This window comes from Paroedura picta, chromosome 15, assembly GCF_049243985.1.
Source record: "Paroedura picta isolate Pp20150507F chromosome 15, Ppicta_v3.0, whole genome shotgun sequence".
Lineage (NCBI taxonomy): Eukaryota > Metazoa > Chordata > Lepidosauria > Squamata > Gekkonidae > Paroedura > Paroedura picta.
Genome location: NC_135383.1, coordinates 11,500,094 through 11,520,000, shown reverse-complemented (window position 1 = coordinate 11,520,000; position 19,907 = coordinate 11,500,094). Strand labels below are relative to the sequence as shown.

General features: G+C 53.5%; 1 protein-coding gene across 2 annotated transcripts in view; it reads right to left on the bottom strand.

Moving 5' to 3' along the window:
• The window catches only part of TMEM132E (transmembrane protein 132E), a 114,889-nt gene extending 96,500 nt beyond the window's left edge, over positions 1-18,389 (bottom strand). Inside the window, exon 1 of one of the 2 annotated variants that reach the window (XM_077312180.1) lies at positions 17,374-18,389. In XM_077312180.1, coding sequence (XP_077168295.1) covers positions 17,374-17,446 — 73 coding nt within the window. In that variant the 5' untranslated portion in view covers positions 17,447-18,389. Of the gene's footprint in view, positions 1-12,782; positions 12,832-17,373 lie in introns of those variants that run through there. The other variant, XM_077312181.1, reaches the window with a different exon arrangement.
• Between the last annotated feature and the right edge of the window lie 1,518 nt (positions 18,390-19,907).

Here is a 19,907-nt window from a genome sequence, read left to right as displayed (position 1 = left end):
GTGGACTACAATTACCATGAGCCCCTGCTGATCAGAAAGGGGGAGGTCCCCTCAAGACAATTGTGATGTTTCCCCCATGGAAGGGGGCACATGCCAAAGCAAAGGGGTGGGGGAGTAAGGAAGGCAAACCAAGCTCTCCCTAACAGCTTTCTGTCCATCCAATTTCACACCATTCCGGCAAAGTGATTACATACGGTGCAAATCAGGTTACGCCGTGTAAACATCCCAAACCGCTAAAAGGATCCCCCGGCCGTTCGTCTCATCATATTTAGCGGAAGCCGCCCAGGAAGAGGTGGTGCCCTCCCGCCTGCCATCTATTTAATCCTATTTCGGATGTCAAAACCGTAATCCCGGGAGGCAAAGCGGGCCTTCTGAAGGAGGGGACGCTAACAGGCTTATCACAAAGTGGCAGTGGCAGATGGGACAACGCAGTAGCTCGGGGGGGGGGGGGCATAGGCCCCAGCATGCCCCCCCTTCAAGAAGCTATACTCTCCCGGGGGGGGGGGACTCACTGGCATTTGAACAGAAGAGAACAAACAGTCCCAGACACAGAATTTCTACCCAGCAGGCAAAGGAAGAAAAGGATGAGTTGGTACTTGTATGCCACTTTTCTCTACCTGAAGGCATCTCAAAGCGGCTTACAGTTGCCTTCCCTTGCCTCTTCCCACAACAGACACCCTGTGAGGTGGATGAGGCTGAGAGAGCCCTGATATTACTGCAAATTTTCATGATCGATTGATTGGCTGGCTCTGGAATCTTACTCCTGCGCCCACATCCCCGAAAGAGCACGTCACCACTTCCGGGATTCCTTGAAGCCTGGAAAACATTTCAAGGGTTCCTCCATGGTCAGAAGGTCGGAAAAGGCTGCTCAGGTCCTCAGAAGCTAAGCAGAGGCAAACCTGACTAGCATTTGGATGGGAGGCCCGCAAGGATTTGGGTAGTAGTTCCTCCAAGGAACACTAGGGGTCATGATGCAGAGACAGGCCATGGCAAAACCACTTCCAAACGAACTTCCCCTGGCTACCAGACAACCCTCCGATCTCCTGGCGACACGCCACTTGCCCCGCGATAAAGAAGCAGCCTAAACAAATTGGGGAGTGCTGACCAGGCTGGGAGAATAGCAAAGGGTTCTGGGCTTTGGACCTCCCCATCTGCATGCACAACTTTGAGCTGTGGGTCAGGCATGGTGAGAACCTCAGTGTTTTAGAATCATAGAGTTGGAAGGGGCCACACAGGCCATCTAGTCCAACCCCCTGCTCAACGCAGGATCAGCCCAAAGCATCCTAAAGCATCCAAGAAAAGTGTGTATCCAACCTTTGCTTGAAGACTGCCAGTGAGGGGGAGCTCACCACCTCCTTAGGCAGCCTATTTTATTAAACAAGCTTCTAGCTCCTGAGCCTGAGAGCCGAAAGAAGGAAAGGCAGCCAATCAAGCGCCTATACACAAATGCAATAAAGATACACTGATGCATCTCATCCTCTGATTAGCTGGCGCTCTCTCTCTCTCGCAGACACACTCCCACAGGGGAGCACTGAGCATGTGCAAACTTCTGGAAAACGGCTTCTGCTCAGCTGTTATACGTACATTTGGCTTTCCAGGTCTGCTTCTTTATGCCCATTTAGACCGCAAGCATTCAAAACAGCCAAGGGTGATTTTCCTTTTGCAGTAACAAGAATTGTGCTGTTTGTCAGGTATCGCTTGCTGGGGCTTTTGGGCTAAGGAGGCTGGCGCACACTGGAATGCTGGTGGCACTGCAGCAACGGAGGTATGCAGGGGCTGCAACTCCACGGAAGAGGAAATTATTTGCACACAGAATGTCACCGGTTCGATCCCCCGCAGGTGTTCGGAAAGGACATCTCAGCAGGCTGCCCGAACCAGACGCTTGTGTTACGTTCAAAGAAAATCCCATCTCATTTCTGCGATCAGGGCACCTTAATCCCCGTCGTCTAAATTACTACATTAACAGCTCCAAGATGTGACAAGGTTCTCGGAATTCATCTCCTTCGCAGACTCCTTGTGGGGGGAGGGATTCCCCTCCCCTTGTGGCTGCCTCGGAGAGACAGCAGCTTCCGAAATGCAGCGGGAAAACAGCATTTACGCAGCCCCTTTGGGAAAATGCAACCCACACAGAAAGGCAAGATTGTTCTTTCCCCGCAGAGGAAATCAACTCTCTCTCTGTCTCTCTCTCTCTGTCTCCCCTCCCCCCCCCCCCCCGCCGCTGTCTCTGCATCCTTCTCCCAGTCCTGTAAATTAACACTGAGCTTTGGCCGCAAAACTACTCACCCCTTCCAAAGGAGTAAAAACTCCCCCCCCCCCGCCCCACAGCACCAACGACGGGCAACTACGCAACGCAACGGAGCAAACGTCTATTAACTTCCCGTCTATTAAAGGACGCTGCGTTGATCCCTTTGGCATTCATCTGATTTGCTAATTAACCCAGTGGAACGTTCTCTCGAATTCCCCCCCATGCCACCCTTGAGCTGATCGGTTCCCATTCTGAGCAGAACAGGACGGCTGTCGTCTTAAGATGGGCAACGGGCAACGGGAGGTCCTGTGCAGCTCCGGATTGCTGCTGAACAAGGCTTCCTGGGTTAATGAGCGGCCGTTGGTGCACGCAGCTTAGAGGGGAATACGATTCTGAGAGCCTTAGACCAAGTCCACCCGACTGTGCTCAGCAGAAGTTCTTAGTTAGACAAACGTGTGTCCCACTCTCTGATACTGAGATAGTTGAACGAGAGATGCCAAGGATCGAAACTGGAACCTTTGGGATGGAAAATCCGTACACTGTTGTCAAATACCCTATGCCCTTGGAGGTCATAGAATCATAGAGTTGGAAGGGACCTCCTGGGTCATCTAGTCCAACCCCCTGCACTATGCAGGACACTCACATCCCTCTCGCTCATCCACTGTCACCTGCCACCCCCTTGAACCTCCACAGGATCAGCCTCTCCGTCAGATGGCTCTCCAGCCTCTGCTTAAAAATTTCCAAAGATGGCCCTGCATTGATTGGGGTTCTGATTGGGATTCCCTGTGCCACAGGTTTTCATAGCTTTTGCCGGATGACAAAAAAAACAGCTGGGTTCATTGACTGAGCTGAAACCAGCATCTTTTTTTCCATTGCTGCTCCTTCAGCCCAGAACTGCCTTCCGGAACTCCATCAGGAGTTCTTTAAGCCTTGCTTCAATGCCCCCCTTTTCCCAAGAAGGCTTGGCAGACCTTAGTCTGCCCCCTTCCCTGCTAAATCCAAGTCAAAGTGAACCGGGGAGCATGGGGGGGGCTGTCATTTCACACTGCACTCCTGGGATATTGACTTCATGTAAGCCCCACACAACAGGGAACAAAAACCCACTTACGTCATTCTCCATCCTCACAACAGCCCTGTGAGGTAGGCTACAACTTCTCCCCCTTTTGGAGCTCTTCTTATGTTAGAGGAAGAAGATACCGAAGGAGTCTCAAAGCAGCTGACAATCGCCATCCCTTCCTCTCCTCACAACGGACACCCTGTGAGGTAACGTAGGGTGCAGAGAGCTCTGAGAGAACTTTGACTGGCTCAAGGTCACCCAGCTGGCAGCATGTGGAGGAGGAGTTGGGAATCAAACCGGTTTCTCAAGATTAGAAGCTACCGCTCTTAAACACTACACCCCACTGGCTCTATAAGCAGGATTCTTCATAGAGAAGAGGTTTATCAGCGGCTACTAGCCAGGGTCACTAAGGAGAGCCTCCACATTCAGAGGCACTAAACCACTGAATCTCAGAGCTAGGAGCCAACACCAGAGCAAGATCTCATCCTGTAGGCCCTTCCAGAAGAGCCAACTGGCCACTGTGTGAGACAGGATGCTGGAGTAGATTGACCCTCACTGGCCTGATCCAGTAGGGCTCTTCTGATGGTTCCTACTAAATCCACTCTCTCGTGATCACTCTTACATCACGTCATCCTAATTTGACTGGATTTGTCTTTACTTGAGGAGAAACCTTCAGCAGGTTTCTGGCAAGGGGCCCTGATGATTTTCTCAATAAATGATCTAAACAAATCCAGGACTCCATAAAAAGACTTCTTCTACGAGGGCACCCCGCAAACAGAAGGCATCACTCAAATCAGGCCCCGTTCCAGGGGATAATGATAGCATTACCCACTATTAAGAAAACCTCTGCCTTTTCTGCCCACTCTTCTTTTCAGCTCTGGGTGGGAAGTGCAGCAACACAAAGAGCTCTCAACCATTGTCGGAAGAGAAATGCCACAGACATTCCTGGTTTCTTTTCTTCTCCTTCTCTCTCGTCTCTATTACAGAAGCCAGACGCAGGAGTCAAGAGGGCTCGGAGAAATCCGAAAGCTTGCAGCAGCCCCATCGACTGAAATCCGTCCTCGGTGAGCCCAACATGCCCCGCCGATCATCCGCTGGGCAATTGAAGCGTGCCTTCCGGGGGCAAAGGGCCCGCTTGGCATGCAGGTCCCCGGTTCGATCCCTGCTCTCTCCTCCAGATGTGAGGGTCTCAGACCGCCGAAACAGAGAAAGGCCTTCCCTTGCCGAGATGCTGCAGAACTGCTCTCAATCAGAGGACGTGATGCGGGGAAGGATGGAACGTGGGTTGGACTCTGGAGAAGGCCATTTGTAAGCCTGTGAGGCATGGTTGCCCAAGCGTAACAGATCTAAGTGGGATTTCAAGAGCGGGAACAAGATGAGCTCTTTCCTCTTTCTGTAACCTCGACTCTCGAAACATCGCAGATCTTGTTGGTGGAATCTTTGCTGTTCTACTGCAGACAAAACATGGCTGCTCTCTGGAACTCTCTTTCCTCTCACTTACTGGTGAGGGGGAAGAGGAACCAGGTGAGTCATGTGCTTGAGAAAGGCCTGTTATGCTTTGGTGGACCATGGCCCTGTGGCTCATACAGAAGCCAGCAGGACACATCAGGCCCCCTCAATAAGAACATCAGAGAAGCCAAGTTGGATCAAACCAATGGCCCATTTAGTCCAACACTCTTGGTCGCACAGTGGCCAAAATCCAGATGCTATCAGGAGGTCCACCAGCAGGATCACAACTCCAGAAGCCCTCTCTGTGTTTCCCCTCAAGAACCAAGAACATAGCATCACTGCTCCGTACATAAGAACATCAGAGAAACCAGGTTGGATCAAACCAATGGCCCATTTAGTCCAATACTCTTGGTTGCACAGTGGCCAAAATCCAGATGCTATCAGGAGGTCCACCAGCAGGATCACAACTCCAAAAGCCCTCCCTCTGTTTCTCCTCAAGAACCAAGAACATAGCATCACTGCTCCGTACATAAGAACATCAGAGAAACCAGGTTGGATCAAACCAATGGCCCATTTAGTCCAATACTCTTGGTTGCACAGTGGCCAAAATCCAGATGCTATCAGGAGGTCCACCAGCAGGATCACAACTCCAAAAGCCCTCCCTCTGTTTCTCCTCAAGAACCAAGAACATAGCATCACTGCTCCGTACATAAGAACATCAGAGAAACCAGGTTGGATCAAACCAATGGCCCATTTAGTCCAATACTCTTGGTTGCACAGTGGCCAAAATCCAGATGCTATCAGGAGGTCCACCAGCAGGATCACAACTCCAGAAGCCCTCTCTGTGTTTCTCCTCAAGAACCAAGAACATAGCATCACTGCTCCGTACATAAGAACATCAGAGAAGCCAAGTTGGATCAGACCAATCGCCCATCTAGTCCAACACTCTTGATCGCATAGTGGCCAAAACCCAACTGTCTCCTCCACCCAACATTGTCCACACCCCCACTGTATGCAGACACTGAGACCCGATCGATCCATTCATGCACCATAACGGAAGGAAACATTCATGCCCCTGTCAATACAGCAACCCCTGTTTACAGAGCACATTACAAAACACCTGTTGTCTATGCCTATGTATCAGGGAGGACATGTGGAGAGCCATAGTTTGGCCACCATTGGTTACAGTGTCAGACTATGACATAAGAAACCAGGGTTCAAATCCACCCTCTGCCATGGAAGCTCACCGAATGACCACGAGCCAGGCACTCTCTCAGGTCCCCATGGACTTTGAAAGGCCGTCTTTGCAAGGTTCAGTGGGGAGTTAAAAGACGCCTTGGAGAAAAGCAACTATAAAGATCTCTGTCCTTCAGAGGGAGGTCTGAGATCCAGACAGTGAGAGCCTCCTGAAGACCACACTTCCGAGTTCTCATTTGAAGCCAAGACACACACATTTGCTGCCTTACTCACAAGCTGCTCCAGATCTCACATGTCCAGCATCAAAGCTGCAGGTTGCCAATTATTGCATTAGCTTCCCAGACTGATAATGGGGTGGGGGGCAGAGCCAGAGGCCCCCCCGCAAGGAATCGACAAGGAAATCTCTCCGGCTGCCACTCCCTGGAAGGGACTTCTGCTCCGTCAAGCAGCTCAACCTTCCACACAGCCAAGGGCATCTCGGAGCCTCCTTGCCAGCTGGACCGGCGCCCGGCGTGGCAATCCCTGCTGGAATGGAAAACGCCGCCGCGGAGCTGCCAAACGGCTCCGCCGGCGGCTTTCACACCGCAATCCGAGCGCCAAGGCTGGTGTTGCGGGAATGGCCAAGGCAAGAGGATTACTTCCCCGCCTCCGAAGAGGACGGCCGCCATCTCTCCTGCCCTCCAGAGAAATCAGAAGCTGAGCAAGAGCGTCTGTTGCCTGAAATATCTCCCCAGAAGGGACTTCCTCCCTGCGGCCTCCCCTGGGGGCCTTTTCTAGGACGCCGTCTCCGGAAAAATTGGCACACGCACTGGGAGGCAGCGTTCGGCCCAACCTGGACGGGTATCTGTAGCTCGGGGAAGGTTAAGCCATCGCAGGGAAAGATCAGGGCCATTTGTGGATTCTTTAGTTTTAATTTTACAGGAAAAACAACAAGGGGGAGGGACTCGGTCAAGGTTTATAAGATTATGAATGGGGCAGGGAGAGGGAAAGAATGCCAGACTTCAGAGAGCAGCCAATCAAATTAGGGGGCCATTGAGTTCAGGACATCCAGTCATGCTTGCTCAACGTGAGGGCATTCATTGCATTGGGATCCTGCAATGTCCACTGGCTTAGAGGTCAGCGGGGAATTAGGAGAATTCAGACCATGAGCCACAAGGAATGCAAGTGGCCAGGCCCTGCTGGTGGACTCTCTAGAGCAGGGGTAGTCAACCTGTGGTCCTGCAGATGTTCATGGACTACAATTCCCATGAGCCCCTGCCAGCGAATGCTGGCAGGGGCTCATGGGAATTGTAGTCCATGAACATCTGCAGGACCACAGGTTGACTACCCCTGCTCTAGAGCAGACCTTTTATTGTTTGCATGCAGCAGCTTAGACCCAGAATGAAATTTTGCTGGTCTTAAAGGTTCCCCAGGTGCTAACTTGGTTCTGCTGCTAAAGAACAACCCGGCGACCCACTTGAGTCTACCTTGACCCCACTTAAGGTTGAAAGAAAAAGGGGACAGCCATTCTGTCTAAGATGGCTGAAACAGGCTCAAAGCTGGATCCCCGCTGGAGTTCCAAAAGAGCTGGCGGGTTATCGTATCTGCAGCGGCCCGCCAAATCACACCGGGGGGGGGGGGGGCGTGAAGATTCCACTAGCCCAGATCCTCTGATATAGCTTGTCTGCCTTTGTCGGCATCCAGCAGGATCCACTCCACACAGGCACACACACACAATTTCCCGGCAACCATCTCCGGTAAAAAAAAAATAATAGAAAAGGGGTGGGGCGTGACAAGCCATGCTCGATAACTGGCCGCCAACTTTAATGCACATCTCCTGGCCTTCACCTACAGAAGCTGGCTTTCCAGTTGGCTGTTCTTTGAATCGAAAGGAAGGGGGGGAGGAATGCAGAAGGCAGGGGGCTGGAAGAGATGCATTTTCCAGCAGATTGCACCTACAAATAAACATCCCTGCAATTACCTCTCCCTGGGCTCTAAATCAGCATCTCCTCTCGCCCGCCCCCCCACACCTTTCCTCCCCAGGAGGAGAAAAAGCCGCCGGTTGGAAGAGAAGCTCCCGGAAAGAACGCAAGCAGGTGCAATATTTTAACGGGGCTCTCGGAGGGCCGGTGAAATACGGCCTCGGCGATCTCATCAGAAGAGAGCGGTTGCTGGCAAGGTGCCGGTGCTTTACGACGCTCTCCCTTTGATAAAGATGACAAGCCGGTCCATTTCCCCACCATCCCGGGGCCATGTTCTCACCTCGGAAGCGGGGAGGGGGGAGGAAGAGGGGAGCGGCCGGCCCACCGGCTGAGTCAAAACTGGCTGCTGTTTGCACGCAAGAGCTGGTCGCTCACCAGCACAAAATGAACACATGAAGCGGCTTATGGGCGCGGAAGTACGATACGGGAAGTAAGGCGCGGAAGCCCATCAAGGTCAGTAACGTTTACTCCAGGGATTCATAGAATCATAGAAACATAGAGTTGGAAGGGGCCATAAAGGCCATCTAGTCCAACCCCCTGCTCAACGCAGGATCAGCCCAAAGCATCCTAAAGCATCCAAGAAAAGTGTGTATCCAACCTTTGCTTGAAGACTGCCAGTGAGGGGGAGCTCACCACCTCCTTAGGCAGCCTATTCCACTGCTGAACTAGAATCATAGAATCACAGAATCATAGAGTTGGAAGGGGCCATACAGGCCATCTAGTCCAACCCCCTGCTCAACGCAGGATCAGCCCAAAGCATCCTAAAGCATCCAAGAAAAGTGTGTATCCAACCTTTGCTTGAAGACTGCCAGTGAGGGGGAGCTCACCACCTCCTTAGGCAGCCTATTCCACTGCTGAACTAGAATCATAGAATCACAGAATCATAGAGTTGGAAGGGGCCATAAAGGCCATCTAGTCCAACCCCCTGCTCAACACAGGATCAGCCCAAAGCATCCTAAAGCATCCAAGAAAAGTGTGTATCCAACCTTTGCTTGAAGACGGCCAGTGAGGGGGAGCTCACCACCTCCTTAGGCAGCCTATTCCACTGCTGAACTAGAATCATAGAATCACAGAATCATAGAGTTGGAAGGGGCCATACAGGCCATCTAGTCCAACCCCCTGCTCAACGCAGGATCAGCCCAAAAGCATCCTAAAGCGTCCAAGAAAAGTGTGCATCCAACCTTGGCTTGAAGACTGCCAGTGAGGGGGAGCTCACCACCTCCTTAGGAAGCCTATTCCACTGCTGAACTCTGGATTGTGCCAGAGCTCCCCAGGGGTTACACGGCATTTCCCAGAAGTGTGGGTAGATCAGTAGCTGTCACTGGCACCCACTCCCCCAGCCGATCTACAGGCCTAGTCCCTTCCTTCACAAAGGAAACAGCCGATTGGCTGCCTCCCACGCCTTCCTTCTGTGCCCGCTTCTCTGAAGGGCCGTGTCACCACTCCTTGGGTTATTTGAAACCTGAAAAATGATTCAGGAGCTCCTCCATGGTCCAAAGGTTGGGAAAGGCAGGCAGTGACTCTCCAGGGTATCAGGCAGAGGCCTTCCATATCGCCAGCTTGGTGTGGTGGTTAGGAGAGCTGGGTCTGATTCTGCATTCTTCCTCCACATGAAAGCGTACTGAGTGACCCTGGAGTATCCACAGTTCTCTCAGAGCTCTCTTGGCCCCACTTTCTTCACAAGGCGTCTGCTGCGGGGAGAGGAAGCGTAGGGCATCACGAGCCACTTTGAGACGCCTTCAAGATGTCAAGAGGAGGGTGCGGAAAGCCAGCTCTTCTGCTTCCAGTACTTGGTCCTTTCAACTGGAGATGCTGGGGGTCGAACTTGGGACTGTCCATATGCCAAGCCGATGCTCTACCTCTGAGCCACGGCCCTTCCCACTAAAGTCCCGGGCATTCCTTTGGAAGAGGAATTGGGTCAGTGAGCCACAATATTCATAGCTATCCGTCGTTTCCGGAGAGGGAGAAGTTTAAAATGTCCAAGGCCATCCCCAAACAGGCACGAAAGAACAGAAGGCGGAGATCTAAACAGGAGCCTCAAACAGATTGCAGCTATTTTTAGGGGACACAAAAGGATGGGGGAAAGTTGAAATGGCCCTTCCTGCACAGCCGTTGATCAATTCACAAGTCTGGAACGAGAGCATTGAAGCTTCATTTCTGCCACGGGCCCACTAGCACCTCCCAACACCTTCCACGGGATGTCAGCCCAGAAACACGTTATTGAGCCAGTCCCTTGTCAAGCGGGTATCAGGAGCATATCTAGAATTTGACATTCATTAAAGAGCCTCTTGTGGTGCAGAGTGGTAATGCAGCAGAAATGCTGTCTGAAGCTGTCTGCCCATGAGGCTGGGAGTTCAATCCCAGCAGCCGGCTCAAGGCTGACTCAGCCTTCCATCCTTCCGAGGTCGGTGAAATGAGCTTGCTTGCTGGTGGGTAAACGGTAATGACTAGGGAAGGCACTGGCAAACCACCCCGTATTGAGTCTGCCATGAAAAAGCCAGAGGGCGTCACCCCAAGGGTCAGACATGACCCGGTGCTTGCACAGGGGATACCTTTACCTAAAGCTATAACATGAGCCTCTTGTGGCGCAGAGTGGTAAGGCAGCCGTCTGAAAGCTCTGCCCATGAGGCTGGGAGTTCGATCCCAGCAGCCGGCTCAAGGTTGACTCAGCCTTCCATCCTTCCGAGGTAGGTAAAATGAGTACCCAGCTTGCTGGGGGGTAAAAGGTAACGACTGGGGAAGGCACTGGCAAACCACCCCGTATTGAGTCTGCCATGAAAACGCTGGAGGGCGTCACCCCAAGGGTCAGACATGACTCAGTGCTTGCACAGGGGATACCTTTACCTTTACCTAAAGCTATAACAGCATCCAATCAGAGCTGTAGGAAAACAAAGCGGGAGTCGCTTGGCACCTCCCAGGCCAACAGTAGGCAGAACGGGGCGTAAATACATCTGCTCAACTCCTAAACATCTGATGAAGAGAGCTCCAGACGCAAGCCTGTATTGGACTCCATGCTGTTTATCTTTAAGATCCCACCGGACTCCCATTTTATTCTGCTTCTTTGTTATCTTTATCTCTTTCCCATTATTTCTGGTCCTCTTTCTCACTCGGACTCAAGGCAGATTACACAGAGGGAGTCGATACAATCGACGGACGGGAAAGTCACTAAACAGGGCTGTGGGATTAGGGCGGCGGAACAAACACAGAGGTGGGGGGGGGGAACAGAAGCAAAGCTTAAGTTTACAGAGGCAGAATTTCATAGCTGGATCCTTGTCTTGGCAAGCTATCCACAGGAATAGAGACCACAGTTCCTAATCATCTTCCTGTATCGCTTTGTGAATCGTTTAGTACAGAGCAGCTCTACAAACAGCTACGGTTTCCAACTGAAATAAGTGCAGGATTTTTTATACCCCGCTATTCACTGACCAAAGGAATCTCAAAGCGGCTTACAAAGCCCTTTCCCTTCCTCTCCCCACAAGAGCCGCCTCATGAGGCAGGTGGGGCTGAGAGAGCTCTCAGAGAACTGCCGTGCAAGAAAAGCTCTGAGAGAGCTGCGATTAGCCCGTGGTCAACCAGTTGGCCACGTAGGGATGAGTGAAGAGTCAAACTCTTCAACTTAATAGCTGCCGCTATACCCACGCTGGCCCCTTCACAGAAGCTGTGGAAGATGCAGTTTGTGACAGCTCTGTTGCTTGAATCTGGGTCTGCCCAAATCCAATCCAGAACTGCTGTTACTAGAGCTCCACGCAGAGAAAGAACCCAGAGTTGTTAAATTGTGTTCCTGTTTCAAATGACTCTGCCTCCTTATTCTGAGGCCTAGCATTAAGGGCCAACAGGTGAATCGTTCTGTATTGCAGCAGAGTTCATTTTGTGGCTGGCTGATAACCTCACTCCCAGCACAGCTGCATTCCGACCAGCTCTGGAGTCCTCACGCTTTCACGATAAGCACAGTTGTGTATTCCGAGGCACAGTAAAGCCCTGCAGGGAAGCCACACCTTGCATTCCGGGTAGGAGGAGTCCCCCTCTGCTGCCCTCAGGCTCCAAAATGCATGCTCCCCTTTTGAATACCAAGCAATCAAGTAAGGACTTGCAAACGCAGGTGAAAAAATCAGAGGGGAACGACATCACAGGCTGGCATCTTGACTATATTTAGAGAGGACACTTTGAGATGATGCAACCCTGTACACTGTATCATCACTCCCTTATATATACGCAAACTCCCCGCAGGTAAAAAACTAGGATAACAAGAAGCAGGCTGGGGCAGACCTTTCCACTAATGTGCTAACTTTCTAGTTGCATGCTGTGTTTCGGGTGTTATATGGGGAATGGATACCATGGACAGGAAAAGTCACCAACAAGGAAATACTCCAGCGTATATGTCACTGGAAGTTAAAATCACGAAACTCCGGCTCCCTGACTTTGGCCACATCATGCGATCCAACACAATGGTGAAAGCAATTATGCTGGGGCTGGTCAGTGGAAAAAGGAAACCAGGCCGGCAAAGGGTGCAGTGGTTAGACATGATACAAACGGACACCGGCCAGAACACTGAACAACTCAAAGAAGCGGTGCAAGATCGGAATTCGTGGCGACAGCTGAGCCACAGAATTGCCAAGGACTTGACTGAACGGCTAACAACATCACAGGGCACGTCCCCTACCTGCAATGTGAAGTGGTACAGCACGTTCTGCCATGTCAGGCCTATACCACCTCATTCTCCTACACGTCCCCTCCCCGCCAGCTGAAGTGGGACAGTCCATTCTGCCATGTCAGGACTCTACCACCCCATTCCTCAACACTGCCTACAACCTGACGAGGTATCACCCGTTCCAATCCGCAACCTCCCAGCTCATTCACCCAACACCTAGCTTACCTTCTCGGTGGTGAGTCACACCTGGATTATGCATTATTCACACACGGTCAGAGATTTTCCGCTTGCTGCTGCAAAAGATGGCGGTGCTCAACATGCTGCTGGGGGCCGGTTCCTCTCCCCACTCCATTGGTCACGCCGTGGTACCCACAATAAAACTTGGTGTGCCCCAGATCTGCAGATGAGTAGCAGCCTGCGGAATTCTAGGCTACGGCTGTTCCAACAACGTTAGTTCCGTGCTTGCTTTCTTCATAGTCTGCCTTTCTTGCTGGGATTCAAGGCGGATTACAAAACTTTCAAGCAATGTGATGGGAAATGCAGAAACAATGCTGCACAGCCTTCCTCGGAGGATTTGAAACACAGGTTGCAAAACAGCCCTTCAAAGCAGCCTGACGCATCACTGTTATGCACAGACTGGGAGTCCCTTCTGCAAGGGAGCTCTGACAGCTCTCAGCCAATCCCCACCCACCCACCCCCCGGCGGCTGCTGCAGTCCCAGAGGCTAGGATGCCGCCACCACGTTCTGCCCACAGGCCTTCCCTGCTGTCAGCAATCCAGCCTGACGGATGTCTCTTGCACCCGCCCCCTTCGTGGCCATGACAGGTGCAAAAAGGGGCCTGGCCCCATCAATCATTTGTCCGTCCCTCCAATCAGAACTCCTGGTTGGGGGCATGCAAAGTCTTTCACGTGTCAATTCTCTGTGCGGAAAAGGAAGGTGTTGCGGGGAAGGGTGTGTGAATCCTGTCATCAACCTTCCCAATGTGCAACTGACTAGGACAGAATTAGCAGATAGCGGGGCTGGAGAGGCCTGTTTTTTAAAAAGCCTGCCCCGAAGAGGGGGAGGGGCATAAAATCATGCTGAAATAAATCGGAGAAAATAAATAAAGATGGCTGGTCCCCCCATGTACTCATTTGCCCCCCTCCTTCTGATAAAATATTTTTGGCAACCCCCCCCCCTCTCTCCCGGCGCAACTGTTTGGAACGGGTGGATCGCAACCATTCTGAATTCTCTCACCAGTCTGACAAAGGGCCACGAGGGGTCTTCCTCTGCAGGTTCTTACAAGTGCGCAGTGATGAAATATCCCCTCTACGCCCCACCTCAGCCGCCGGATCAGACCCGGCATCCAGTTTCCGAGAGCACGCTGCCGAGATGCTCACAGGAAAGTCACGAAATCCAGCAGTTCGCCCCCTACCCCGGGCCCACGAAGGTACACTGCCTCTGTGCATGGAAGCACCATTTCGCTGTCACCACTGACGCCCATGCGCGGGCCCATCCTCCACACAGGCATTGGCGTATTTTTATAGACCACCAATTATGCAGCCACCCACGGCTACGGCTACCGTCGAGCACACCCCGCTCTGCAAGAGCCTGCTAATGTGTTCGAAGGCTGCGATACGGGGGACAACGCCACCAATGCTTCATCTGAAAGAGAGGTGGCAGAGAGAGAGCAGGGACAGCCAATTTCTCCACCCCCAAGCGATGAGAGGCAGAGATGGAACATAATCTGTCTTCCCCCTTCTCCACCAAGAGCTCCGGACCCACCACCCGGCCTTCTCCGCCATCTGCTCACCGAGGAAGGGGGGGGCCCCTGAGAACGAGGACCCAGATCCTGGCAAACTTAACCGCGTGGAACGAGACGCAGCCATGGACCCCGGCCCTCCTGCCCAGAGCCTTTCAGCGCTTCAGTGATAGATTATTAATTGTTTTTATTATAAGGCGATTCCAGAGACTGCTGTTGCTCCTGGCTCCGTTCCATTCCCACACACACACACACACACACACACACACACACACACACACACACGGTGGACTTGAAGAAGACAGCTGTGAAAAAATCTAACACACTCCAAGGCTGCAAAGAAAGGGGGGGGGCAAGCCAAGCTGAGGACGCCGCACCAGAATTGCCAGCTTTCCAGAAAAAGCAAAGTTTCACACCTCGCACAAGTCAGCTCTGAAATCACACCCTGGCCTGCAAAGAGGGGAGGCGCTCCTGGTCTGCAGCGCAAAGACTGGAGGCAAAGCCCCCCTCCCCGGCAGGCACAGTGGCCGATTGGCCGATGGAGTCCCCGGGGTCCAGCCAGAGAACCTCCACCTGTACAGAGACAAAATCAGCGTTCCCATCTCTGCTCAGGCGCAAGCAGCGTCTCTGGGTATTCAAAACGGGACAGCACCCTCTGTCACCGTCCTCCACCACCCAGCAGCCCCCTAGAGCAGGGGTAGTCAACCTGCGGTCCTCCAGATGTCCATGGACTACAACTCCCATGAGCCCCTGCCCGCATTTGCGGGCAGGGGCTCATGGGAGTTGTAGTCCATGGACATCTGGAGGGCCGCAGGTTGACTACCCCTGCCCTAGAGAACAAACTCCGGCCCCCAGTTCTGCCTGCTCCCGTTCCCCCTCTCCCCAGCACAAGGCCAGACCTGCCCAGTAGACAACATCCAAGACGCAATGTCCCTCCCCCCCAAAGAAAGGTAAGCCTTTTCTCAATGGGGAGCCTTGTTGGCCTCTGTCTTGCCGGCCTCTCCCTGCCTTTCAGATTCCTCCTTGCCGAAGGAAGGAAGGTGCAAAACAACAGATTCCCCTGCCCTACAGCGACTGCGGACAGAATCCCAGAATCCCCTTTTCCCCCAAGCGCCATGAAATTGTCTTTCTTGCCATCCAAGCAACTTCTTTTCTCACATCCACCTCCCCTCTCCCTGTGCCCCTCCCTGTTTTAGTTCCCCCCCCCAGACCAGCGGGCAAAGAGGCTTGCCAGGGCCCCAGCAGCGCCTGCCGGAGAAAAATCAGAGAACCTCGACTCCCCTGGACGCCTTGAAACATGGTACCAGGATCCCTGGCAGCTGCTGGCTTTTTCTGCATCCCTGATTCACGGGTGACGGAGACCCACAGAGGAAAGAGGGACATGACATGAGGCCCCTTTGCTCTAAGAAAGAAGGGTGCTGGAGGTGGGGGCAGAATTACAGCAGGAGGGGAGAACCCCAGAGACAATGTTAGATGCCCACAGGCTCCCCCCCCCAAAAGCAACCAACGAGGTGCGATCCTCAGGACAAACACACTCCGCCATGCGCCAGTCCAGTCCCATTGCAGTGCATGCTCCAAGTCACACAACTGCAGCTCACTTTATCACGAGGACTGACAGCCTCCCCAACTCCTTGAAGCCACGGCCGAGAGCTCCCTGGGCACGTGCAAAGTGCATTTCTCTCAGAGGGGAAACGTAGCCCGTCCTCGCCTTCTGGGGAGCCTCCAGGCCCTCCCGACATGCCGCTCATTAACCTGTTGTGGAGTAATCACGGTGGGGGCACATCAAGCTACGAGTGGGAGTGAATTCGCATCTGGCACCCAGGAGGAGAAGGCTATGGCTGTGGGTCTAATTTGGGTCCACATCAAGGGGCCAGACTTCATTCCTAGTGACTTTTGTCCAGGTAGGGGAGGGAGCAAAGAGACAAGACCTAGCAGTGTCAGAGAGAGGGGAGCAGGGAAGGGGAGAACAAACCCTCCAGTGGAAAACCAGGGGGCAGGTGGAGGGAGGCCAAGGGAGTGGAAAGCCGGCTAGCCGAGGGTTAATCTTAAAAACAGAGAGGCGCTGGGGGAAAAACATGCTTGGAATGTGCATGCTCCCTTTGAGAGATGCATCTCCCTCACTCAAGCTATGGGAGGCGGGGTGAGGTGTAGTTAACCAGAGAGAAAAGGCACTCCGTTTATGCTCAGTGGCACCTATGGCCAAAGGCAGAGCTTAGCACTGGAAAATCAGCTCTCAGGGTAAACCAGATCTTAATTGAAAACCGTCCGGGCCCTGCGTTGCCTTGAAACCACATCAGCAAAGCCAGAAGCCCTCCTGGGGTTACCAGCAGGGAAGGAAAAGCACTCTGCACATGCTAAATGTCCCAGCAAGCCCTAGCGCGACCAGCCAAGCCCTGGATACCATGCGCTGCCTTATCCGAGACGCATTTTGCGCCACCAACTCATGCCGTAAGTCTCAGCCCTCGCACCCAAGGCTGATTTTAGTGTCCAAATCTAAAATTAAGACTTGAAAATCAACAAAGGTGTATACCAAAGCCACAGGGAGGAAAGGAATGAAAGAAGCCCTGGAGCAAGAGGGGATGAGACCAAGAGGGAGATGACACCGCCCCATTCCTGCACTGGGGGGAAACAGCTGAATAATTTCTTAAAAGACCCCCAGAGATATGGGGCACTGATATGAAGGAGAAATCTGCATGCGTTTTGAGAACCCCCCCCCCCCTTTAGACACACTAACCCCGGCCATAGCCCTGCCTGAAAATACAGTTCTCAGCCAGTCCCACAAATAGCTCCATATTCAGGCTTCGGTTAAATCAGTGGGGGGGGGCTGCTTTCTGCTCATGCTCAGAGGCCCACTTTTCATTACCTGGTCCCAGCTAGGCTCAAATGCCTCTCGTTCCACATTTCCAGCGCTAAACCCTATTTTTAAAAAAAGGATGCGGGCTCCCAAACACCCAGCTGGGGGAATTCTGCTCATGCTCCGTCAACCTCTTGTCTAGGGTCTGGCTTAACACCCTCCAAATCATCCAGACGTCGCAAGTAAACCCCGTTTCCTTAACGGGTGCGGGGGGGGCTTACCGTGGCTGATCAGCGCCCCGATGCAGCAGAGAAAGGCGGCGGGTCCGGATCGCGTCCTCTTCGCCAAGGCCATGGCGGAATCCGGGGCGAGGCGCGGCGAAAACCGAATCCAAGCACGTGCGAGCCGAACCCGGAGCCAACCCAGGGGGTGACGCGGGGGGCAGCGGGAGGTGGATCCAGGAGACGGGGGTCCCGACGACGGCTTCCAGGAGCCACCCCGGATCTTCCCTCGGGGGAGGCTGCCCCCCCTTTCCCCCAGGCAAGAAGGGCAGGTTTGGACTCCGTGGTGGGCGAGGGGAAGGAGGAGGGTCAAAGAAGAAAGGGGAGGAGGGGCATGCAATCCTACAAGACCCCCCCCCCAAAAAAAAAGAAACCGAAGGGGGGGCAGTTAGGACGGAGGGGGAGCCAAGAGTGAATGGGGGGGATCTCAGGGGGGGTGCAAAAGAAGGGAGGTGGGAAAGGAAAGGGGGCAGCGCGGGAGATCTTAATGCAAAGCCCCCCACCCCCTTTTAAAAATACGACGAGGCAAAGAAGCCGGGGCGGAGGAAGAGGAGGAGGAGGAGGGCAGCTGTGGGCGCAACCAGGAAAACAACCTCACGGGAGACGCCTCCCGCCCACCCCCCGCGGCCCAAAATTAAGGAACCGAAGCAGCTGTAATCCCAGTGGCCGCGGCCGGGCGCTCTTGCGACGGCCGCGGGAGGCATCGGCGATCCGAGGAGCCGGCGAGGAGGAGAAAGTTTGCGGCCGAGGCGAGGCAGGCAGGCGGACGGGCTCGGTGCGGCTGCAGCAGAGGCGAGGCGAGCCGTCCAAAGGCCCGGGCGCAGCGCTCCGCCGCCTCCAGGTCGTCCAGGGAGGCAGAAACAGCGGCCGCTTTCCCCGGCCGAGCGATCGCCTAGCCGGCAGCGCCTCCGCTCCTGGCTGCCTGCCTGGCTGGCTTTCTTTCTTCCCGGGCTGCACAGCAGGCGGCTCTGCTGCTCGCTTCAACTGCAGCCGCCCGTCTCCGCGCCGCTCTGAGCCTCCCCGAGCCGAGAGAGGAGGAAGAGCCAGGCTCCCTCCGCCCCCTCCAGCCCCCGGACCCCCTCCTCTTCCTCCTCCTCCGCTCGCTCGCTCTGCCGCCGCCTCTGCGCGATTTGGCGCCGTCACGCGTTGCCCCGGGGTTTCTGCTCTCGCCCCCTACCCCTGCCGGCCAGCTGGGCTGCGGGTGGGAAGGCGCTGTCGAGCTCAGCAGCCTGCGTCCAACTGCGGGTCGTAAAGCAACAGGCTTTGCCCGGCTGCAAGCTGCCGTTCCGTGATAGACTGCGGCTGAACGTGGAGGCTCTGCTCGGCTCACCTGGCGCAGCGTTCTGCCTGGTTGCATGTTAACCTCCTTAAGCAGGGGTAGTCAACCTGTGGTCCTCCAGATGTTCATGGACAACAATTCCCATGAGCCCCTGCCAGCGTTTGCTGGCAGGGGCTCATGGGAATTGTAGTTCATGGACATCTGGAGGACCACAGGTTGACTACCCCTGTCCCTAAGGATTCGTAGGAGAAGATAAGAGCTCTGTGGGAGCGAAAGGGGCCACATGAAGGGCTGCCGCGCCATCCTTGGAAATACCCTGAGATTTGGGGAGGGAAGGGGTGCGGCCTGCAGAGGGCAGGTTTTGGAGAGGAGAGGGTTACCCTGCCCTATAGGACGCCTTCCAAAGCAGTCATTTTCTCCTGTGTGATGGAGGGCAGGTGATCAAGAGCAATCCCAGGAGTTCTCCAGCCACCACCTGGAGGTTGGGAACGAAGAAAGCAACCTGCTAGTTCATTGCATGCAGCATAGACCAAAATACTGACAGCCAGGCTACGAAATTGTAGACCCAAACCACAACCTGTATTCCCATAGAGTGGACCAGTTATCTAACCTGTTTTCATGTCAATTTCCTCCTTAAAGCAAAATGAAATTTACATACATGCAATTCCTATCAGTATGAAGAAGCGAATGAGTGAAACCTACAAATGGTTTCAGTGTATACATAAAATCAATATATACAAAAATATACATGGACGTATGTACTTCCTTTCAATGGGAAAACCTACAAACATAACAGCAAAAAAACAGTTTAAGTGTACGCAATACTACAATGATGTGTAGATCAAAAAAGGAAAATTTGGAGGACCAGGAATTACAAGAAAAATACTTGCTGCAGTCAGTTAGCAGGTGAGACACAAACCTCTAGCGTTTTCATGACAGACTCAATACGGGGTGGTTTGCCAGTGCCTTCCCCAGTCATTACCGTTTACCCCCCCAGCAAGCTTGGGTACTCATTTTACCGACCTCGGGAGGATGGAAGGCTGAGTCAACCTTGAGCCGGCTGCTGGGATTGAACTCCCAGCCTCATGGGCAGAGCTTCAGACTGCATGTCTGCTGCATTACCACCTTGCGTCACAAGAGGCTCTATTTCATGATCATAGTCAGTGACAATTCCGCTAATTTGTCTCCTTAGTACAAGCAGAGAGGGGTTCAAGGCTTCCCCTGCCATACTGGGGGCCCTGCCTCCTATCCCAGC